We start from the raw sequence: 25,751 nt of genomic DNA on the forward strand, positions 1-25,751 counted from the left end.
GTTTACTGATTTCAGGGAACACCCACATCAAGAAACGCCCCGAATCACACCATATTCGAGAACCAGGTGAACGAGACATAAAAGTAACCAGGAAACACTGACTCGGCCTCCGGCAATAAATCAATTTATTTTACTGCTAGTGTGTGTTTCTGTGCTCTAAATTGTATTCCAGTCCAAAGACCAGGTTTGACAAGTGTTTGGGGAACGAGTCAAACTTTCTAGGATCCAATCCATGATGTGAAAAATTCATTCTAACCGCAATGGAATATGAGCGCTAAAAGGGAACTTTTACATTTTATTTTATCACAAAATGATTTAGTGCGATTACCCGGGAGTCTTCACAATGGAAATTCGAGAAAAGTGCTTTTTGTGTTGTCAGACTGTTTTCCCGTGTTTTAATAAACCACCGTCAGATTCAGAGTCTGGGACTGAAAAGAGAGAAATCGTGGTGATTATAAATGATCACGCGAAGGATCCCAAAAACAGGGCTTTGCCACCTATACCCCCTGAGAACCCGGGATACGTTTATATCGCTCTCTATGATTATACCGCCCGAACGGAGGAGGACTTGAGCTTCAATACTGGGGACAAGTTAGAAGCTTTGGAAAAAAGTGCTGGCGATTGGTGGTACGCAAAAGCGCTCACTGGAATTTCAGCTGCCAAGAAAGGTTACATTCCAGCCAATTATGTGGCACCTGTGGAGAGTCTTGATGCTGAGCCGTAAGTAGCCTACATTCACAAAATGATACCCTGGATGAATTATTCTGTTGAAATGGTTGACATGCTGTAGTAGTTATACTAGAGCAGCAACAGGTAAAGTTTGAAGAATGATGGTGTTTCTGTGGCTTCATTCAACGAAGTGAAGACAACTGAATAGGCTACAGAAAAGTACATTTGATCATTCTTCAATTATAGGGTAGCCTATTCAAATTCTGTCTACATCACTAAATAACCTTTACTTATCATGGATATTGGGTTACTTGTGGCCAGAGTAAAAACAGTATTGCCATAGACTCCCACACAGACTAGATGCATGTCCCAGAGCGGCTTATTTACCCCTGAACCCACTGATCACGTTACCATAATTTTAGAAGGGGACACTATCCTAGAGGTGCAGCTTCTGTTGTGGTTATTTGATTAACCATCATAACTGACCTGTTGTTATCCCTTAGACCACGGGACCATTCCAAGATGGATTTGGCAAATATTTGCATACATTCACAGTTTATGAGAATGAGCATGTTCTAGAATCTAGATAGCCTTGGTACATTCTGGTGTGTGTTTATTATGCCAATTGAAAGAATTGCTAAGGCCAGAATTACACATTTTACGCCGTAGTGGAATATGATGAGTCAATGATGTTGGTGCTTTATGGATTCATATAATCTAGTTTTAGATGAGGCCTCAGATTTGGGTGACTGCTCTCTAACAAACACATGATACACGACTAACCAACTGTTGACATAGGCTACAGTAATGTCATTGTTTTGAAAATGGCAAAGCACTAGTTTAGTTTAATGCAGGCCTACTTTAGATATTGAAAACAGATTTGATCAATAGGCAAATGCCACACTATTGGTGCCGTTGCATGTGTGTAGACCTAAGTGGTTGGTCAAACTGGTTAATGATTGTCAATGACCAGGAAGTACAAACGATAATAATAGTTAATCATTCCCCAGATCACAGAGGAAAATACATCTGTAGAATGCAGCGGTCCAACCCTAAAAATATTAATTGTACATGTAGCTGTGTCTACAACTGTGTGTAGCATCAAAACACCATACAAATGTACCTGCTAAATACAGAAAGAAACTGGTTTAGCAAGGCAATTGCACTTGGCATGACATGACAGAGAGTAAAACGTCACTTTGTCGAAACCAAACACTCTGTGGGTTTCTTGGTCAAGGTCAATGTTTTGTTGACGCTTTGGAAGAATGGAACAGGTACCATTCATAACTAAATGAGCTTTTCAAGAGGAAAATAATGTGTCTTACCATATCCTATTCCTCAATTTATCAATGCCTTTGAGACTAAAAAATTCTAAGCAAAATGTTTCTTATGGAAATTAGGGGTCCATCTTTTGAACGACATCAATACTCTTGGCTGAACGACGTCAGTACTCACCCATGATGTCGTCTTATCCTGTTGATCTTCCCCATGAAACTGCTTTCCGTTCAGCTGCGGTCACGTTTTTCCAGTTTTCTTCACGGTCTCTGACTGGAAAAATTCTTGAGAGGTTTTTGTCTTGGTAATCAGGAGTAGTTTCACTGAAGTATCACAGAGAGTGGCTCATATACAGTGTACGTAACCTGATTTAACTTGATTAGCGGATGGATAGAGTAGAGTTCGGTATCAATCATATTGGGGTCCAATACAGCCGTTTTTATCTCAATATCAAATCATTTCTGGGTAACAATGAAGTACCTTACTGTGATTGTTCCAATTCATATTGTAAATTGTTTTAGCAAAGAGCAATTTCTCAACCAATAATCTTGCTAGGACTGTCTGATGGGGAGGGGAAAACTGAAAACTAGCTTATTGGAAGAGGTATGGAACTTTCTTTCTTATTGATCTATTAACTAATTTACCGCCTGGTGATGTCACCAGGCAGGCCAAAACTCCCTCCCACCAAAACGGGCTGAAATTTCAGGCAGTCTTTTCAAACAGCTCTTACACAAGAAAGAGCATAATCATCAATTTCGCAGTATTATTCCAACCTCCATAGTGTGGAAATATATATATATATATATATATAACACAGGAAAGTCACAGTTTTGACAGGACTGGGCCTTTAAGCTGATTGATTACATCCACATTGGCCATTTTAATTTATAGGATTCATATAATGTTCAATAAATGTAGTACCTTACATCCCATTTTGACCAAACCTTTTTCTAACGATGAGTTATACATGAGGAATCCAAAGGAATGGTCACAAGCCACCCACGGACCTCCCACACCCCACGCCAATCCCACCTCAACGAGTATATAGTATCAGTTCTCTGTGTCTGACAAGTAGTATGGAGCTGCGGCTCGGAGTATTGTTTCTTCTTCCAATGTAATGTATTCCCAGTGAATGAGCTTTTTTTTCTTTCAGTGAAATTAGTAATTTAAGTTATGTTTATGTCCCATCCTACATCCTGAAATTAACAGCTTCTGACCACTAGATGGGGCTGTTTCTGCTATTAGGTTAAATAAAGTTTGAAGACCCCTACCATCTCAGATTGTTCTGAAGCGCCCCCCCAATGTTAAAGGGATAGTTCACCCAAATTACAAAATTACATTGGTTTCCAGTCTATCCACAAGTTATGACAGCAACCCATGCTTTGGTTTTGTTGGCCACTGTTTCAAATGCTAACATTTTAGCATTTGTGGCACATCCAAGTCAATGGCACCTAATATTAGCATGTTCACACTTCATCATCCTAAAGTATCTAAAACTTGATTGTGTAACTCAATGATGTTACTTATAGATGATTTGGATATGAAGCATGTCAATGCTAATATAGGTGCCAGGTAAACAAAACCAAAGCATGGGTTGCTGTCATACTTTGTCCATAGACTGCTTACAGGGTAAGGAAACCAATGTAATTTTGGAATTTGTGTGAACTATCCCTTTAACATTGAGGCGGCAGGGGGGCGGGGGGGGGGGGGGGGTCATGGCTTGCTAAAATGACATGAAACGACTCATTGGTCTGTAATGGTAAAAACCCTAAGCTGTTCACCTTAATGTAGCTACCCACCAACTACATGTCAGTGTGCAGTGACAGTGAATATCTATGATGATGCTGTTGTTGAGTTGTTTCCCCTGTTCTGCTATACAGATGGTACTTTGCAGACACCAAGAGACTGGATGCTGAGAAGCTGCTTCTGTCTGAGGGGAACCAGCATGGAGCCTTCCTCATCAGACACTGTGAGAGTCAGAAAGGAGAGCTCTCACTCTCAGGTAAATCTCAGCGTCATGTTCTTGAACTTGTCACATCTGCAAGAGACTATAGGTCACACCAAATATACTACCAAAGATGTACACCGATCAATATACTCACAATGCTGGTATCAGGTTTAGAATTACTTTGTAATGTTTGTCTATTTTTTGTGACTTACAGTGGGGAAAAAAGTATTTAGTCAGCCACCAATTGTGCAAGTTCTCCCACTTAAAAAGATGAGAGAGGCCTGTAATTTTCATCATAGGTACACGTCAACTATGACAGACAAAATGAGGGAAAAAAAATCCAGAAAATCACATTGTAGGAATTTTAATGAAATTATTTGCAAATTATGGTGGAAAATAAGTATTTGGTCAATAACAAAAGTTTCTCAATACTTTGTTATGTACCCTTTGTTGGCAATGACACAGGTCAAACGTTTTCTGTAAGTCTTCACACGGTTTTCACACACTGTTGCTGGTATTTTGGCCCATTCCTCCATGCAGATCTCCTCTAGAGCAGTGATGTTTTGGGGCTGTTGCTGGGCAACACAGACTTTCAACTCCCTTCAAAGATTTTCTATGGGGTTGAGATCTGGAGACTGGCTAGGCCACTCCAGGTCCTTGAAATGCTTCTTACGAAGCCACTCCTTCGTTGCCCGGGCGGTGTGTTTGGTATCATTGTCATGCTGAAAGACCCAGCCACATTTCATCTTCAATGCCCTTGCTGATGGAAGGAGGTTTTCACTCAAAATCTCACGATACATGGCCCCATTCATTCTTTCCTTTAGACGGATCAGTCGTCCTGGTCCCTTTGCAGAAAAACAGCCCCAAAGCATGATGTTTCCACCCCCATGCTTCACAGTAGGTATGGTGTTCTTTGAATGCAACTCAGCATTCTTTGTCCTCCAAACACGACGAGTTGAGTTTTTACCAAAAAGTTCTATTTTGGTTTCATCTGACCATATGACATTCTCCCAATCCTCTTCTGGATCATCCAAATGCACTCTAGCAAACTTCAGACGGGCCTGGTCATGTACTGGCTTAAGCAGGGGGACACGTCTGGCACTGCAGGATTTGAGTCCCTGGCGGCGTAGTGTGTTACTGATGGTAGGCTTTGTTACTTTGGTCCCAGCTCTCTGCAGGTCATTCACTAGGTCCCCCCGTGTGGTTCTGGGATTTTTGCTCACCGTTCTTGTGATCATTTTGACCCCACGGGGTGAGATCTTGCGTGGAGCCCCAGATCGAGGGAGATTATCAGTGGTCTTGTATGTCTTCCATTTCCTAATAATTGCTCCCACAATTGATTTCTTCAAACCAAGCTGCTTACCTATTGCAGATTCAGTCTTCCCAGCCTGGTGCAGGTCTACAATTTTGTTTCTGGTGTCCTTTGACAGCTCTTTGGTCTTGGCCATAGTGGAGTTTGGAGTGTGACTGTTTGAGGTTGTGGACAGGTGTCTTTTATACTCATAACAAGTTCAAACAGGTGCCATTAATACAGGTAACGAGTGGAGGACAGAGGAGCCTCTTAAAGAAGAAGTTACAGGTCTGTGAGAGCCAGAAATCTTGCTTGTTTGTAGGTGACCAAATACTTATTTTCCACCATAATTTGCAAATAAATTCATTAAAAATCCTACAATGTGATTTTCAAGATTTTTTTTCTCTCAATTTGTCTGTCATAGTTGACGTGTACCTATGATGAAAATTACAGGCCTCTCTCATCTTTTTAAGTGGGAGAACTTGCACAATTGGTGGCTGACTAAATACTTTTTTTTTTCCACTGTAGCTTTATTGTTCAGGAATGTATTTTGTGGTTTTATTGTGATCAATCTATTTCCGTGTGTTACTGGTATGAGAAGGGAACTCGATGCACAAAAAACACAAGCCGTTTCCTCATTCCTGAACAATCCCCACTTTGCTCTGTGTAGATCACAGTTTCTCATAGTCCACTGAAGTGATTGAAGGTTCAAGGTCTTAAAGTTAAAAAAATAGACCTCTGCTCTCACATGAGTCTGGCTGGCCGTACCCTGTCAGCCTGAAGGAAAAAGTCCCTTGTTTATACATGAACAGTTGGCTGTGAACTTAGTCTCCACAGAAGCAATAATATTATAGCAACCTGATTACAGGAAAGTAGAATTGTGTTGCTATCTACCTCCGTACTGTACATAATATAATTTGGGCTGGGAATTGCCAGGGGCGACACTTAGGTGCCGATACGATATGTATTGCGATTCTCCCAAATTGATTGATTTATATATACAGTACCAGTCAAAAGTTTGGACACACCTACTCATTCAAGGGTTTTTCTTTATTTTTACTATTTTCTACATTGTAGAATAATAGTGAAGACATCAAAACTATGAAATAACACATATGGAATCATGTAGTAACCAAAAAAGTGTTAAACAAATCAAAATATATTTTATATTTGAGATTGTTCAAATAGCCACCCTTTGCCTTGATGACAGCTTTTCACACCCTTGGCATTCTCTCAACCAGCTTCATGAGGTAGTCACCTGGAATGCATTTCAATTAACAGGTGTGCCTTCTTAAAAGTTAATTTGTGGATTTTCTTATCTTCTTAATGCATTTGAGCCAATCAGTTGTGCTGTGACAAGGGGGGGTGGTATACAGAAGATAGCCCTATTTGGTAAAAGACCAAGTCCATATTATGGCAAGAACAGCTCAAATAAGCAAAGAGAAACGACAGTCCCATCATTACTTTAAGACATGAAGGTCAGTCAATCCGGAAAATGTCAAGAACTTTGAAAGTTTCTTCAACTTCAGTTGCAAAAACCATCAAGCGCTGTGATGAAACTGGCTCTCATGAGAAGCACCACAGGAAAGGAAGATCCAGAGTCACCTCTGCTGCAGAGGATAAGTTCATTAGAGTTACCAGCCTCTTAAATTGTAGCCCAAATAAATGCTTCACAGAGTTCAAGTAACAGACACATCTCAACATCAAACTGTTCTGAGGGGACTGTGTGAATCAGGCCTTCATGGTCGAATTGCTGCAAAGAAACCACTACTAAAGGACACCAATAAGAAGATGAGACCTGTTTGGGCCAAGAAACACGAGCAATGGACATTAGACCGGTGTATATTTGGCTCCAACCGCTGTGTCTTTGTGAGACGCGGTGTGGGTGAACGGATGATCTCCGCATGTGTATTTCCCACCATAAAGCATGGAGGAGGAGGTGTTATGGTGTGGGGGTGCTTTGCTGGTAACACTGTCTGTGATTTATTTAGAATTCAAGGCACACTTAACCAGCATGGCTACCACAGTATTCTGCAGCGATACACCATCCCATCTGGTTTGGGCTTAGTGGGACTATGATTTGTTTTTCAACAGGACAATGGCCCAACACACCTCCAGGCTGTGTAAGGGATATTTTACCAAGAAGGAGAGTGATGGAGTGCTGCATCAGATGACCTTGCCTCCACAATCCCCTGACCTCAACCCAATTGAGATTGTTTTGGATGAGTCGGACCACAGAGTGAAGGAAAAGCAGCCAACAAGTGCTCAGCTTATGTGGAAACTCCTTCAAGAATGTTGGAAAAGCATTCCAGGAGAAGCTGGTTGAGAGAATGCCAAGTGTGTGCAAAGCTGTCATCAAGGCAAAGGGTGGCTATTTGAAAAATCTCATACATGATTCCATATGTGTTATTTCATAGTTTTGATGTCTTCACTATTATTCTATAATGTAAAAATAAAGAAAAACCCTTGAATGAGTAGGTGTGTCCAAACTTTTGACTGGTAGTGTATATTGCGATTTGATGTTCCAAACATTGCTCACTACAGAGCCTTCAGAAAGTATTCATACCCCTTGACTTATTCCACATTTTGTTGTTACAGCCTGATTTCCAAATTGATTAAATTGTTTGTTTTTTCTCTCACCATTTACATACAATAAACCATAATGACAAAGTGAAAACATGTTTTTAGGATTTGTTTTACATTTATTTAAAATGAAATACAGAAATATCTCATTTAACGTAGGTATTCACATCCCTTAGTGAATACTTTGTAGAATCACCGTTGGGAGCGATGAGTCTTTCTAGGTAAATCTCTAAGAGCTTTCCACACCTGGATTGTGCAACATTTGCACATTAATCTTTTCAAAATTCTTCAAGCTCTGTCAAATTTATTGTTAATCATTGACAACCATTTTCAGGTCTAGCCATAGATTTTCAAGTAGATTTAAGTCAAAACTGTAACTCTGCCACTCAGGAACATTCACTGTCTTCTTGGTAAACAACTCCAGTGTAGATTTGGCCTTGTTTTTTAGGTTATTGTCCTGCTGAAAGGTGAATTCCTCTCCCAGTGTCTGGTGGAAAGCAGACTGAACCAGGTTTTCCTCGAGGATTTTGCCTGTGCTTACCTCCATTCCGTTTCTTTTTTTTTTATCCTGAAAGTCCTTAACGTGTACAAGCATACCCATAACATGATGCAGTCACCACTATGCTTGAAAATATGGAGAGTGGTACTCAGTAATGTGTTGTATTGGACATGCCGCAAACATAACACTTTGTATTCAGGGCCAAAAGTTAATTGCTGTGTCACATTTGTTGCAGTATTACTTTAGTGCCTTGGTTGCAAACAGGATGCATGTTTTAGAATATTTGTATTCTGTACAGGCTTCCTTCTTTTCACTCTGTCAATTAGGTTACTGTTGTGAAGTAACTACAGTGTTGTTGATCCATCCTCAATGTTCTGCTATCACAGCCATGAATCTCTGTAACTGTTTTAAAGGTACCATTGGCCCATTGTGAAATCCCTGAGCGGTTTCCTTCCTATCCGGCAACAGAGTTGGGAAGGACGCGTGGATCTGTATTATTATTTTTTATTATTATTAATTTTTGATCCATCTACCAATGGGTGCCCTTCTTTGTGAGGCATTGGAAAACCTCTCTGGTCTTTGTGGTTGAATCTGTGTTTAAAATTCACTGCTCGACTGAGGGACCTTACAGATAATTCTGTGTGGAATACAGAGATGAGGTAGTCATTTGAAAATCATGTTAAGCACTATTATTGCACAGTGAGTCCATGCAACTTGTTATGTGACTTGTTAAGCAAAATGTTACTTCTGAACTCATTTACGCTTGCTATAACAAAGGGGTTGAATACTTATTGTTTGAAGACATTTCAGCTTTTCATTTTTTATTAATTTGTAAACATTTAAAAAAGAATTCAACATTGACATTATGGGGTATTGTGTATAGGTCAGTGACCCCCCCACCCAACAAAATCTAGTTAATCAATTTTTAAATTCAGGCTGTAACACAACAAAATGTGGAAAATGTGAAGGGGTGTGAATACTTTCTGAAGGCACTGTCTGCTGTAATGAGACGAGGGAGTATGAGAAAATGAGTTTTGATCATGGAAATAAAAGTGCTGAAAACATGTTGGCTCACTATTTAAAAAGATGGAAAAAAAGATATAGGATGAAAAATACCAGAGTTTTGGCACAGGTACAGCAGACTAACGCTACGTATATATTTTATACAGATTGATACTTGGAGTCAAAGTATCTATATAATATAGTCCAATAATAATATTGCGACATGTAACTGTCTATTTAATGTTTTCCCCATCACTGTTTATAATAGTACATTAATTATGTAATGTTTGAATGTCTAGACAAAATACGTAAGTTCAGTCAAATCACCCAAAATAATGTTTTAATGTGGGCAGCCCAGGGATAAGTAATTTATGTCATAATGGCCATGTACTGTGCACAGATTTCAAAATGGTACTTTCCCCATTCATTTACAATTCGGTACAGATTTGCATGGTCATGGTTGATTTTACTGTCATCATTCTCTCGTTTCAGTATTGTGCCCTTATGCTTTTGGATGTATCTTTCAGTATTGGACAGGGACAAAGTGAAGCACTACAAAGTAAGGAAGCTGGACACTGGAGGCTACTATGTGTCAAGGTCCAGGAGCTTTCTGACTCTGAGGGAGTTAGTGGAACACTATTCAAAACTGGAGGATGGTCTCTGTGTGCGTCTGCTTGAACCATGTAAAAAGGTATTTACATTCTTTGTTAACAATCATGTGATTGTGATAAAGCATATTTGTTTAGTGACCCTTTTGATCTGAATTCATGAACCAAAACATTGTCTGGCAAATTTGATAAAGATATCTAGTTGACAGAAACCCTCTTCAAATATTGGGCCTAATGCATTAGCCTGATAATTTTCAGTGTCAACCATGTACACTCACTGGCCAGTTGATTAGGTACACCCATCTAGTACTGGGTCGGACCCCACTTTGCCTCCAGAACAGCCTGAATTCTTCGGGCATTCTACTAGGTGTTGGAAACGTTCCACAGGTCCATGCTGATGCGATAGCATCACACAGTTGCAGTAGATTGGACAGTGGTACATTCATGCTGCGAACACCCCGTTCCATTTCCTCCCAAAGATCCTTTATTGGGTTGAGGTCTGTGGGCTGCGCAGGCTACTCAAGTAAACTGAACTCGCTGTCATGTTCCAGGCAATATTTTTACATTCCTCAATTGTCAAGTGTTGGTGATTGCGTGCCCACTGGAACCGGTTCTTCTTGTTTTTAGCTGATAGTAGTAGAGCCCGGTGTTGGTTGTCTGTTGCAATAGCCGATCCTTGACAAGGATTGACGAGTTGTGCGTCCCGAGATGCTGTTCTGCACACCACTGTTGTACTGCGGCATTCTTTTTCTTTTTGTGGATGTTTTTTGTTTGTCACACCATTATCGGTAAACCCTAGACACTGTGGTGCGCGGAAATCCCAGGCCGGCTTTGAGATATTGGATCCGGCCCGCCTGGCACCGACGATCATATCACGCTCAGGAACTCATTTTGCCAGTTTCTAATGTTCAATCGAACAGTAACTGAATGCCTCGATGCCCGTCTGCCTGCTTTATACAGCAGGCCACTTGACTCAGTCGTGAATGTGGTGTACCTAATAAACTGTTCACAAAGGACAATAGAACAACAGTAATGTGGTTTTCCTGAAATATGGAGAGGACAGTTTGTCAGGTCTATTCTGGCTCTTCTTATGGTCTGTTAATGTTGTATCTCTCTCCTGTCAGACGGAGGCTCCTCAAACCCACGGTCTGTCCTACAACACAGCCGACCACTGGGAGATTGACCGGACGTCTGTCAAACTGCTGAATAAACTGGGCGCTGGACAATTTGGAGAAGTCTATGAAGGCATCTGGAACGATACCACTGCAGTAGCAGTGAAGACCCTGAAACATGGTAAATAGCCTGTTTCGCACAAACACTGGATTCAAACCCAGAAAATCACTTTATTTCAAATCCATGATTTTCTTCTATATATATATATATATATATATATATACACACACACACACACACACACACACACACACACACACAGACAGTGGGGGGGGGAAGTATTTAGTCAGCCACCAATTGTGAAGTTCTCCAACTTAAAACGATGAGAGAGGCCTGTAATTTTCATCATAGGTACACGTCAACTATAACAGACAAATTGAGGAAAAAAAATCCAGAAAATCACATTGTAGAATTTTTTATGAATTTATTTGCAAATTATGGTGGAAAATAAGTATTTGGTCACCTACAAACAAGCAAGATTTCTGGCTCTCACAGACCTGTAACTTCTTCTTTAAGAGGCTCCTCTGTCCTCCACTCGTTACCTGTATTAATGGCACCTGTTTGAACTTGTTATCAGTATAAAAGACACCTGTCCACAACCTCAAACAGTCACACTCCAAACTCCACTATGGCCAAGACCAAAGAGCTGTCAAAGGACACCAGAAACAAAATTGTAGACCTGCACCAGGCTGGGAAGACTGAATCTGCAATAGGTAAGCAGCTTGGTTTGAAGAAATCAACTGTGGGAGCAATTATTAGGAAATGGAAGACATACAAGACCACTGATAATCTCCCTCGATCTGGGGCTCCACGCAAGATCTCACCCCGTGGGGTCAAAATGATCACAAGAACGGTGAGCAAAAATCCCAGAACCACACGGGGGGACCTAGTGAATGACCTGCAGAGAGCTGGGACCAAAGTAACAAAGCCTACCATCAGTAACACACTACGCCGCCAGGGACTCAAATCCTGCAGTGCCAGACATGTCCCCCTGCTTAAGCCAGTATATGTCCAGGCCCATCTGAAGTTTGCTAGAGTGCATTTGGATGATCCAGAAGAGGATTGGGAGAATGTCATATGGTCAGATGAAACCAAAATAGAACTTTTGGGTAAAAACTCAACTCGTCGTGTTTGGAGGACAAAGAATGCTGAGTTGCATCCAAAGAACACCATACCTACTGTGAAGCATGGGGGTGGAAACATCATGCTTTGGGGCTGTTTTTCTGCAAAGGGGACCAGGACGACTGATCCGTGTAAAGGAAAGAATGAATGGGGCCATGTATCGTGAGATTTTGAGTGAAAACCTCCTTCCATCAGCAAGGGCATTGAAGATGAAACGTGGCTGGGTCTTTCAGCATGACAATGATCCCAAACACACCGCCCGGGCAACGAAGGAGTGGCATCGTAAGAAGCATTTCAAGGTCCTGGAGTGGCCTAGCCAGTCTCCAGATCTCAACCACATAGAAAATCTTTGGAGGGAGTTGAAAGTCTGTGTTGCCCAGCGACAGCCCCAAAACATCACTGCTCTAGAGGAGATCTGCATGGAGGAATGGGCCAAAATACCAGCACCAGTGTTTGAAAACCTTGTGAAGACTTACAGAAAACGTTTGACCTGTGTCATTGCCAACAAAGGGTATATAACAAAGTATTGAGAAACTTTTGTTATTGACCAAATACTTATTTTCCACCATAATTTGCAAATAAATTCATTAAAAATCCTACAATGTGATTTTCTGGATTTTTTTTCTCATTTTGTCTGTCATAGTTGACGTGTACCTATGATGAAAATTACAGGCCTCTCTCATCTTTTTAAGTGGGAGAACTTGCACAATTGGTGGCTGACTAAATACTTTTTTCCCCACTGTGTGTGTATATTTATATATATATATATATATATATATATATATATACTGCTCAAAAAAATAAAGGGAACACTAAAATAACACATCCTAGATCTGAATGAATGAAATAATCTTATTAAATACTTTTTTCTTTACATAGTTGAATGTGCTGACAACAAAATCACACAAAAATTATCAATGGAAATCAAATGTATCAACCCATGGAGGTCTGGATTTGGAGTCACCCTCAAAATTAAAGTGGAAAACCACACTACAGGCTGATCCAACTTTGATGTAATGTCCTTAAAACAAGTCAAAATGAGGCTCAGTAGTGTGTGTGGCCTCCATGTGCCTGTATGACCTCCCTACAACGCCTGGGCATGCTCCTGATGAGGTGGCGGATGGTCTCCTGAGGGATCTCCTCCCAGACCTGGACTAAAGCATCCGCCAACTCCTGGACAGTCTGTTGTGCAACGTGGCGTTGGTGGATGGAGCGAGACATGATGTCCCAGATGTGCTCAATTGGATTCAGGTCTGGGGAATGGGCGGGCCAGTCCATAGCATCAATGCCTTCCTCTTGCAGGAACTGCTGACACACTCCAGCCACATGAGGTCTAGCATTGTCTTGCATTAGGAGGAACCCAGGGCCAACCGCACCAGCATATGGTCTCACAAGGGGTCTGAGGATCTCATCTCGGTACCTAATGGCAGTCAGGCTACCTCTGGCGAGCACATGGAGCCACCCCACACCATGACTGACCCACCGCCAAACCGGTCATGCTGGAGGATGTTGCAGGCAGCAGAACGTTCTCCACGGCGTCTCCAGACTCTGTCACGTCTGTCACGTGCTCAGTGTGAACCTGCTTTCATCTGTGAAGAGCACATGGCGCCAGTGGCGAATTTGCCAATCTTGGTGTTCTCTGGCAAATGCCAAACGTCCTGCACGGTGTTGGGCTGTAAGCACAACCCCCACCTGTGGACGTCGGGCCCTCATACCACCCTCATGGAGTCTGTTTCTGATCGTTTGAGCAGACACATGCACATTTGTGGCCTGCTGGAGGTCATTTTGCAGGGCTCTGGCAGTGCTCCTCCTGCTCCTCCTTGCACAAAGGCGGAGGTAGCAGTCCTGCTGCTGGGTTGTTGCCCTCCTACGGCCTCCTCCACGTCTCCTGATGTACTGGCCTGTCTCTTGGTAGCGCCTCCATGCTCTGGACACTACGCTGACAGACACAGCAAACCTTCTTGCCACAGCTCGCATTGATGTGCCATCCTGGATGAGCTGCACTACCTGAGCCACTTGTGTGGGTTGTAGACTCCGTCTCATGCTACCACTAGAGTGAAAGCACCGCCAGCATTCAAAAGTGACCAAAACATCAGCCAGGAAGCATAGGAACTGAGAAGTGGTCTGTGGTCACCACCTGCAAAACTAGTCCTTTATTGGGGGTGTCTTGTTAATTGCCTATAATTTCCACCTGTTGTCTATTCCATTTGCACAACAGCATGTGACATTTATTGTCAGAGTTGCTTCCTAAGTAGACAGTTTGATTTCACAGAAGTGTGATTGACTTGGAGTTACATTGTGTTGTTTAAGTGTTCCCTTTAATTTTTTTGAGCAGTGTATATATGTATGTGTGTATATATATATATATATATATATATATATATATATATATATATATATATATATATATATATATATATATATATATATATAAAATAAAGTGGTGATCCTAACTGACCTAAAACAGGGAATTCTTACTAGGATTAAATGTCAGGAATTGTGAAAAACTGAGTTTAAATGTAATTGGCTAAGGTGTATGTAAACTTCTGACTTCAACTGTACATACAGTTAATCCTAGTAAAAATTCCCTGTCTTAGGTCAGTTAGGATCACCACTTTATTTTAAGAATGTGAAATGTCAGAATAATAGTAGAGTGATTTATTTCAGCTTTTATTTCTTTCATCACATTCCCAGTGGGTCAGAAGTTTACATACACTCAATTAGTATTTGGTAGCATTGCTTTTAAATTGTTTAACTTGGGTCAAATGTTTCGGGTAGCCTTCCACAAGCTTCCCACAATAAGTTGGGTGAATTTTGGCCCCTTCCTCCTGACAGAGCTGGTGTAACTGAGTCAGGTTTGTAGGCCTCCTTGCTCGCAAACGCTTTTTCAGTTCTGCCCACAAGTTCTCTATAGGATTGAGGTCAGGGCTTTGTGATGGCCACTCCAATACCTTGACTTTGTTGTCCTTAAGCCATTTTGCCACAACTTTGGAAGTATGCTTGGGGTCATTGTCCATTTGGAAGACCCATTTGCGACCATGCTTTAACTTCCTGACTGATGTCTTGAGATGTTGCTTCAATATATCCACATAATTTTCCTTCCTCATAATGCCATCTATTTTGTGAAGTGCACCAGTCCCTCCTGCAGCAAAGCACCCCCACAGTATGATGCTTCCACCCCCGTGGTTCACGGTTGGGATGGTGTTCTTCGGCTTGCAAGCCACTCCCCTTTTTCCTCCAAACATAACGATGGTCATTATGGCCAAACAGTTATATTTTTGTTTCATCAGACCAGAGGACATTTCTCCAAAAAGTATGATCTTTGTCCCCATGTGCAGTTGCAGACCGTAGTCTGGCCTTTTTCCGGCGGTTTTGGAACAGTGGCTTCTTCCTTGCTGAGCGGCCTTTCAGGTTATGTCGATATAGGACTTGTTTTACTGTGGATATAGATACTTTCGTACCTGTTTCCTCCAGCATCTTCACAAGGTCCTTTGCTGTTGTTCTGGGATTGATTTGCACTTATCGCATCAAAGTACGTTCATCTCTAGGAGACAGAACGCGTCTCCTTCCTGAGCGGTATGACGGCTGCGTGGTCCCATGATGTTTATACTTGCATACTATTGTTTGTACAGATGAACGTGGTACCTTCAGGCGTTTGGAAATTGCTCCCAAGGATGAACCAGACTTGTGGAGGTCTATAAATTTTTTTTCTGAGGTCTTGGGTGATTTCTTTTGATTTTCCCATGATGTCAAGCAAAGAGGCACTGAGTTTGAAGGTAGGCCTTGAAATACATCCACAGGTACACCTCAAATTGACTCAAATTATGTCAATTAGCCTATTAGAATCTTCTAAAGCCATGACATCATTTTCTGGAATTTTCCAAGCTGTTTAAAGGTACAGTCAACTTGGTGTATTTAAACTTCTGATAAGTGAAATAATCTGTCTGTAAACAATTGTTGGAAAAATTACTTGTGTCATGCACAAAGTAGATGTCCTAACCGACTTGCCAAAACTATAGTTTGTTAACAAGACATTTGTGGAGTGGTTGAAAAACGAGTTTTAATGACTGCTACCTAAGTGTATGTAAACTTCCGACTTCAACTGTACATGCATACATACACAGTGCCTTTAGAAAGTATTCACACCCCTTGACTTTTTCCACATTTTGTTGTTACAGCCTGAATGTATGTATTACATGTAGATTTTTTTGGGTCACTGGCCTACCCCATAACATCAATGTGGAATTATGTTTTTTTATATTTACAAATGTATTACAAATGAAAAGCTGAAATGTCTTGAGTCAGTTATTATGGCAAGCCTTAATAAGTTCAGGAGTAAAAATGTGCTAAAGTCACATAATAAGTTGCATGGACTCACTCTGTGTGAAATAATAGTGTTTAATATGAATTTTGAATTACATTTACGTCATTTAGCAGACGCTCTTATCCAGAGCGACTTACATTATTATTATTATTTTTCATACCCCCTGTGGGAATCGAACCCACAACCCTGGCGTTGCAAACGCCATGCTCTATCAACTGAGCTACATCCCTGCCGGCCATTCCCTCCCCTACCCTGGACGACGCTAGGCCAATTGCGCGCCGCCCCATGGGTCTCCCGGTCACGGCCGGCTACGACAGAGCCTGGATTCGAACCAGGATCTCTAGTGGCACAGCTAGCACTGCGATGCAGTGCCTTAGACCACTGCGCCACTCAGGAGACAATGACTACCGCATCTCTGTACCCCACACATACAGTGTCTGTAAGGTCCCTCAGTCGAGCAGTGAATTTAAAACCAAAAAGACCAAGGAGGTTTTCCAATGCCTCGCAAAGGGCACATATTGGTAGATGGGTAGGAAAAAGCAGACACTGAATATCCCTTTGAGAATGGTGAAGTTATTAATTACACTTTGTATGGTGTATCAATACACCCAGTAACTACAAAGATACAGCCGGCCTTCCTAACTCAGTTGCCGGAGAGGAAGGAAACCACTCAGGGATTTCACCATGAGGCTAATTGTGACTTTAAAACAGTTACATAGTTTCATGGCTGTCATAGTAGGAAACTGAGGATGAATCAACGTCATTGTAGTTACTTCACAATACTAACTTAATTGACAGAGTGAAAAGAAGGAAGCCTGTACAGAATAAAAAATATTCTAAAATATGCACCTGTTTGCAACAAGGCACTAAGGTAATGCTGCAAAAAATGTGGCAAAGCAATTAACTTTTTGTCTTGAATACAAAGTGTTAAGTTTGGGGCAAATCCAATACAACCCATTATTGAGTACTACTCTCCATATTTTCAAGCATAGTGGCGGCTGCATCGTGTTGTGGGTATGCTTGTAATCGTTAAGGACTAGGGAGTTTTTCTGGATAAAAAATTAACGGAATAGAGCTAAGCTCTGGCAAAATCTACTTGATAATATATGGCAAGACCTGAAAATAGTTGTCTAGCAATGATTAACATCCAATTTGGTAAAGATTAATGGGCAAATGTTGCACAATCCAGGTGTGGAAAGCTCTTAAGAGACTTACCCAGAAAGACTCACAGCTGTAATTGGATTATAACATGCATTGACTCAGGGGCTTGAGTACTTATGTAAATTAGATATGTCCAAAAAATCAATTTAATCCATTTTTGGAATTCAGGCTGTAACGCAACAAAATGTGGAATAAGTCAAGGGGTATGAATACTTTCTGAAGGCACTGTATCTATTTAAACAATGTCTCTGTCACAGTGCAGGTAAAATACAATTCCAGCTGGTGTTAGTGTGCATTACAACTCAACATGTACATGTTATTCTCCTAGGCTCCATGGACGCTAAGGACTTCCTACAGGAGGCCCAGATCATGAAGAAACTCCGGCACCCCAAACTGATCCAGCTCTACGCTGTGTGTACTGTGGAGGAACCCATCTACATCATCACAGAGCTCATGAAGAATGGCAGTCTGCTGGAGTACCTCCAGAGTAAGAACACACTGTTGTATTGCATTATAACCTACCCACGTACAAGACCTCTGCACCTTCCTTTTTAATGGGATGTTTAGATTAGAACACCATCTCAATGTGCCTACTGTAGCAATAGTTGAAATAAGGTGCAGAAGTTTAACTTGTATAACATGTTGATGTGTATTAGGGGAAAGTTTGATATGAAGTGAAAGTTTGGCAACAAGTTAAAAATAAATAAAAAATTTGCTCCCTCTTATAGGGATACTTCAGGATTTTGGCAATGTGGCCCTTTATCTACTTCCCCGGAGTCAGATGAACTTGTGGATACCATTTGTATGTATCTGCGTTTTTAAAGAAGTTGCTAACTAGCGTTAGTGCAATGACTGGAAGTCTATGGGTATCTGCTAGCATACTAGTAAATACCCATAGACTTCCAGTCATTTTGCTAACGCTAGTTAGCATTGGCTCACAAAACTACCTCTAACTTCCTTCATAATCGACACAGAGACATACAAATGGTATCCATGAGTAGGGCTGTTGCGGTGACCGTATTACCGCCACACCGGCGGTCACGAGTCATGAAGGCAATCAAATTCCACGTGACCGTTTAGTCACGGTAATTAGGCTTCCCCAAGCTCTGATGCTGCTGATGGTCATTAGTAGCCTACCAAACTTGCTAACTGCCTGGTACTCGGCACTCTATTGTCCCTCTAATCACTCTGACATCAATGCTAATGTTTTCGAAAATCTAATCAAACACTTCATGAGAGTCCATGAGCTCATGTTGCGCAATATTTCAATAGGCTATGCAATTGCGCGAGAGAACCTCGGCCTACTATATTTATTTCTCAACTTTCCTAATATTAAGCACATTGCTTCACTTTATAACAGGAGTATAGCCTACCTGGCTGGCATGAAAATTAACTATGGGAAAAGCGTCCTCCATTCGCTATTTAAGTGCATAGATTACATTTATTTTTTCCGCTGCCCCTGTTTCGAGACAGGTGCATGATAATGGTCCATTCTAAATCAAAACAAATTTCACACATATACACTGTGTGCACAATTATGTTTGAGGATTAATTGTATTATTGAACAACTACAGTGCTCGGTCAATCCAAAATGTTAATAAACCTCAAACCTGAATATTTAAGAAAGTAAAAGTGATGTTTTGGCTTTCTTTGGAGAATATCTATGTGTGCACAATTATTGGGCAACTATTAGTGTGCAGAATTATTATGCAACTAAATGAAAAACGAAAAGTTCCCCATCTCACTTGTTTATTTTCATCTGTTAAAGTGAGAATAATAAACAAACAACTCAACATTTACAAAAACATTTCTGACATAAAAAAAATAAATCTGTGACCAATATAGGCATCCCTTCTTTTCAATAACAGTCATACGCCTTCCATCCATGGAGTCTCAGTTTCTTGATCTGTTTACGATCAAGTTTTTGTGCAGCAGCAACCACAGCCTCCCAGACACTGGTCAGAGAGGTGTACTGTTTTCCTTCACCGTAAGTCGACCGTTTAAGAAGGGACCACAAGTTCTCAATAGGGTTTAGGTCAGGCCATGTCATTATTCTTTCATCTTTAAGGCCTTTACTGGCAAGCCACGCAGTGGAGTACCTCGATGCATGCGATGGAGCATTTTCCTGCATAAAAATCATGGGTCTTCTTGAAAGATGCAGACTTTTTCCTGTACCACTGCTTGAAGAAAGTGTATTCTACAAACACGCCCCAATAGCTTAGCAATATCAAGAGTGCTGCATCCCTCAAAGACAATTTTTGACTTTTCAGAGTCAGTAAATCTCTTTTTTTGCCCATTTTGCCTGAGGAAAAGAAGCTGCCTAATAATTACACACACCTTGATATAAGGTGTTGATCTCCTTAGGCCACACCCTCCCTCATTACACAAATACACATCACCTGATATGCTTAAATCCAATAAGCATTCCAGTTTATACAGCTTGGTGTTGGGAAATATGCATAATAATTATGAAATGGTCAAAATACTGACTTGCCTAATAGTTGTGCACACAGTGTATAATTTAGTATACAGTGGGGGGAAAAAAGTATTTAGTCAGCCACCAATTGTGCAAGTTCTCCCACTTAAAAAGATGAGAGAGGCCTGTAATTTTCATCATAGGTACACGTCAACTATGACAGACAAATTGAGAAAAAAAATCCTGAAAATCACATTGTAGGATTTTTAATGAATTTATTTGCAAATTATGGTGGAAAATAAGGATTTGGTCACCTACAAAAAAGCAAGATTTCTGGCTCTCACAGACCTGTAACTTCTTCTTTAAGAGGCTCCTCTGTCCTCCACTCGTTACCTGTATTAATGGCACCTGTTTGAACTTGTTATCAGTATAAAAGACACCTGTCCACAACCTCAAACAGTCACACTCCAAACTCCACTATGGCCAAGACCAAAGAGCTGTCAAAGGACACCAGAAACAAAATTGTAGACCTGCACCAGGCTGGGAAGACTGAATCTGCAATAGGTAAGCAGCTTGGTTTGAAGAAATCAACTGTGGGAGCAATTATTAGGAAATTTAAGACATACAAGACCACTGATAATCTCCCTCGATCTGGGGCTCCACGCAAGATCTCACCCCGTGGGGTCAAAATGATCACAAGAACGGTGAGCAAAAATCCCAGAACCACACGGGGGGACCTAGTGAATGACCAGCAGAGAGCTGGGACCAAAGTAACAAAGCCTACCATCAGTAACACACTACGCCGCCAGGGACTCAAATCCTGCAGTGCCAGACGTGTCCCCCTGCTTAATCCAGTACATGTCCAGGCCCGTCTGAAGTTTGCTAGAGTGCATTTGGATGATCCAGAAGAGGATTGGGAGAATGTCATATGGTCAGATGAAACCAAAATAGAACTTTTTGGTAAAAACTCAACTCGTCGTGTTTGGAGGACAAAGAATGCTGAGTTGCATCCAAAGAACACCATACCTACTGTGAAGCATGGGGGTGGAAACATCATGCTTTGGGGCTGTTTTTCTGCAAAGGGACCAGGACGACTGATCCGTGTAAAGGAAAGAATGAATGGGGCCATGTATCGTGAGATTTTGAGTGAAAACCTCCTTCCATCAGCAAGGGCATTGAAAATGAAACGTGGCTGGGTCTTTCAGCATGACAATGATCCCAAACACACCGCCCGGGCAACGAAGGAGTGGCTTCGTAAGAAGCATTTCAAGGTCCTGGAGTGGCCTAGCCAGTCTCCAGATCTCAACCCCATAGAAAATCTTTGGAGGGAGTTGAAAGTCCGTGTTGCCCAGCGACAGCCCCAAAACATCACTGCTCTAGAGGAGATCTGCATGGAGGAATGGGCCAAAATACCAGCAACAGTGTGTGAAAACCGTGTGAAGACTTACAGAAAACGTTTGACCTGTGTCATTGCCAACAAAGGGTATATAACAAAGTATTGAGAAACTTTTGTTATTGACCAAGTACTTATTTTCCACCATAATTTGCAAATAAATTCATTAAAAATCCTACAATGTGATCTTATGGATTTTTTTCTTCTCATTTTGTCTGTCATAGTTGACGTGTACCTATGATGAAAATTACAGGCCTCATCTTTTTAAGTGGGAGAACTTGCACAATTGGTGGCTGACTAAATACTTTTTTCCCCCACTGTATGTAAAGACAATATTAAATCAAGAATAGTCTGATGGGTGACAATATTAGCCTATCACTTGTGAATTCTATATTATCAGTTGTGAATGATGCCCAGCATAAGAAACAATGCCCTTTTTTTCTTCTTCTTCCGAATCATAGTCGCACACCTCATGTAGCCTAGCCCATAGGCCTATATGTTTTAATAAGGTTTGTACCACAACTAAAGTGGCCAAATAACTTCTTAAAATTAAGCACATTAATCCGCTTTACAAGGGGTGTAGAGCCAAACTGGCATACATAAGCAGAGCATGAGTTTCAAGTTTGGGGAAGATCATTTTCACCATGAAAATGCACCTTTTAAAATAAAAGCATTACATGTATAATCACATTTGCGGTCACTATTGATAATGGTGTTTTCCCGCTAATGGAACATTTGCGCTTATAGCTTACTACCATGTGCGTATTGCTGCGCTTAGAATGTGAAGAAATAGCCTAATAGTGTATCAGCATTTTAAGCTAAACGTTCTGATCTGTTGCGTCAGCCACATTGCATACAATTTTTTTTTTATGCTAGTGGTTGTATTAATTTGGGATCTATCGCATCCCACAACTGTCCCAGACTATGTTTGGAATATTTATTTCTCGCACAGAAGAGAATAGGTCGACCTTTGTAATATGGGGGATAGTAGATTGATATAGGCTAGTGCTTTTGCTGTTTGTTAGGCCTACTCATCTTGTTGGCTGACGAAAAGTAAATGTGGACAGTTCTTCCAATATCTTCAATATGCACCTTGGAATTTGATAAGGACGCACGCAGTTGCGTCCCCGATGTGTCTGTGTTCACTTGTAGCCTGTGAGAAAGTCCCGATCACGTGATGGAGCGCGCAGCTCTCAGGGAGAAGGGCATAACGGTCACTGGCCGCAAACGGCATGGATTTTTTAAAGGTGCATTACGGCCACACAAAAGGGATGCCATGGACTAGCGACGTGTAAAATGGGAAGGAGATTATCCAAGCAACCTGCATTGTGTCATCTCCTCTCCTTTAGCTATGCTACACCACAAAATGGTTACCTTTGTGGTTTAGCATGATTGTGATTCTAATGGTGTCTAACACTATTGCTACGTAATCACGTGCATTTCATCATTGCTCTAAACGAGTGCATTGAATTCCATCTATATTTACCAGTTGCATTGCTACTAAGATTATCTGATGTCCACTCGCATGACGTGCTGTGCCATTGCGTGAAAGATGCAGTAACATTGCCTGTCAGAGTGATGGTCACCTATTGAGGCGGTCATGTGAAATTGATGTTGGTGGCCCTGAGACCGTCTGCATTGCATCCCCCATATTTCACCAGATGCCCTTACACACTGGCAAAGTCTTGACTCAAAGTCGCACACACATTCAGACATTTACTAACACATTTTTTGGGAACTTCGGAAATATTTACAAGGAATCGCATGGTCATACTTTTGCATGCACACATTACGTTGAATGTTTGTTTGTTATTCAGGTCAAAAACATATAGACATTGTACTATACCATTTTACTATAGCACTCATCTTTTTCTCATCCTGGTCCTTTCCTTCCCTCTTCCACAGAGGACATGGGTGTGATGCTTGGCATCTCGGAGCAGATAGAGATTGCTGCCCAGGTGGCTTCTGGGATGGCCTACCTGGAGCAGCAGAACTACATCCACAGAGACCTGGCAGCTCGCAACGTTCTGGTGGGAGAGAACAATGTCTGCAAGGTGGCTGACTTTGGCCTCGCCAGAGTCTTCATGGTGGGAATCTCTTTCTTTTTCTAAGAAAAACAAGAAGAGGAACTTGAGACTGGTTATGTCTTTCAGCACTAAGATGTTACTCAAGACCAGTCTCAAGTTCTCTCTTTCGAAGACATGACACTAAACTGTAGTAAGTCCACAAATGATTAATTCTACTCTTTAAAGCCCAGTGAAGATTCATATGTTCATATTTATTTGCCATTTTAGATGGAGAGTGAGAATGTGTATGAAGCCAAAGAGGGCACTAAGTTCCCTGTGAAATGGACCGCCCCTGAAGCCATCCATGGCAGCAAGTTCACCATCAAGTCTGACGTGTGGTCCTTCGGCATTCTGCTGTATGAAATCATGACCTTCGGTCAGATGCCCTATCCAAGTAAGACCTATTCATAATAACATATTCATCCCTTGTTAGGAAAGCTTATTAAATCAGTCAGTCAGTGTTAATCCTGTAATTTACTACCATGGAATGTTGTGAGTGAGGAGCGTGACCTCTGGTTAACAGTTAAAAATACATCTGGCACCCGTTCATCACCTGGTACAACTTACATGCAACCAGCCATTGCAGTTGATTGTCAAGAGAGTGTATCCAGCCTAGACTGATCCAACATGTACTGTAGCAGTACTAGTGTATGTTTTTACATGGCCTAGGTTTCATTGTGTTACTATGTTACATCAGTATCATAATAATTATCCCTTCTGTTACTGTTCCAGCCATGACCAACTACCAGGTGGTCCAACGTGTGCTCACTGGTTACAGGATGCCCAGCCCTCCACAATGTCCCAAGGTGATGTATGAGATCATGTCTGACTGCTGGAAGGAGAATGAGAGTGACAGACCGACCTTCGAAACCCTGCAGTGGAAGCTGGAGGAATTCTTTGACCTGGATGTGACCGCTTATGATGACGCCAACCGTTACTAGTACTGTACTACACTGTACTGTGTTGTATTGTTTAGAGTGTTCAATGATGCTCTGCTCATACTCGTAGAAAGAGTCAGCAGAGGAATGTACAGTATGTCCACTGTCACAGGTAATATAATCATATGCCTAAGATAAATGCCATTTCATACTCCAACAATTAGTATCTAGAATACAGTTACTATTGATTTTACCACAGTTGAACCATCCACTTCCTGATCACATTATGGTTGGATATCTATTTATTAGGATTATATTATGCTGTCGAACACGTGTGACAACAAACGGTTTGATAAGAAAATATTGTATGTGGAGGTTTTATTTGGCTGCTCGTATATCGTTGTCGTGACTACGATGGGGAATCCTCTATTGTAACTGTTTGACACTCTCACTAGTTGTGATTTGTTTGCCAACTTAATGCACTTTTTATATGGGTTATACTGAGAGTGACATCTCATATCCAGCTAAACTCACTAGACACACTTGACGAAGTCAAAACCCTGTCCATGGCCTGGTTAGGCTTGCATAACAACTGCTGTTCTCAGGTGAGCCTGACTGAGCTATCAAGCCAGGTGAACCGGTTCTGTGTTCACTCTGTATAGCAGGCATTCTTCCACTACACTGGTTGGCTGCCAAGTATTCATCAGGAGTCTCCTGTAAAGATGTGCTTGAGTCATGTTCACTAAGAAGCATTTGAGTTCTCTGAAGCATGGTGAGTGGTCTATTATCACTGAACACGCATCAATACACACACCTAGGAATGAGAGGATGATGTAGTTAGAATATATTCACATAAATAGTAGATATGATTCTGACTGGACAGAATTGGATTTATGGATCATTGACTGTTTTGACACTGCACTTATTTGATGAGACCGGAATTGTACAAGTGCTTGTTTGTTATGGCTTGTTCTGATCATTTTTTGCAATGTTTTAAAAAATGTCTAATAATTGGTCGTAATCTGTGTGAAAGTGTACACTTGATCAGAAAAATGAAATTATTTCCTTCATTTTGTTCATTGTAAGATTAATTTAATGTCATGTTTGATGCATAATAATTTAAGTATAGCCATTTCATTTTTATTAATCTGTGGTGAGTCTACTTAATACTATGAATATACAGTAACATCATTGTGTGCCATCCCTTGTTCTGAAAAGCTTTCTTTATTTTGTTAATAATCATTTAGAATTATTTGATAACATATGTTGCCAACTGATTTGGTCAAGGGTCACTGAATCCTCTGTGATAATTTCTGTTGTCTAATAAATTGTTTTAAAGTTCT

The 25,751-nt window shown here is 41.1% G+C and overlaps 1 protein-coding gene across 1 annotated transcript; it reads left to right on the forward strand.

Moving 5' to 3' along the window:
• The first annotated feature begins 46 nt into the window (after positions 1-46).
• Positions 47-25,751, forward strand: LOC311108748 (tyrosine-protein kinase FRK-like). Its single transcript, XM_084151485.1, has 8 exons — positions 47-720; positions 3,825-3,946; positions 9,795-9,958; positions 11,000-11,168; positions 17,984-18,142; positions 23,370-23,551; positions 23,759-23,924; positions 24,263-25,751. The coding sequence occupies exons 1-8, from the start codon at positions 344-346 to the stop codon at positions 24,469-24,471; spliced, it is 1,548 nt and encodes a 515-aa protein (XP_084007611.1). The 5' UTR covers positions 47-343; the 3' UTR covers positions 24,472-25,751.

This window comes from Coregonus lavaretus (genome assembly GCF_964263955.1).
Source record: "Coregonus lavaretus genome assembly, chromosome: 33".
NCBI lineage: Eukaryota > Metazoa > Chordata > Actinopteri > Salmoniformes > Salmonidae > Coregonus > Coregonus lavaretus.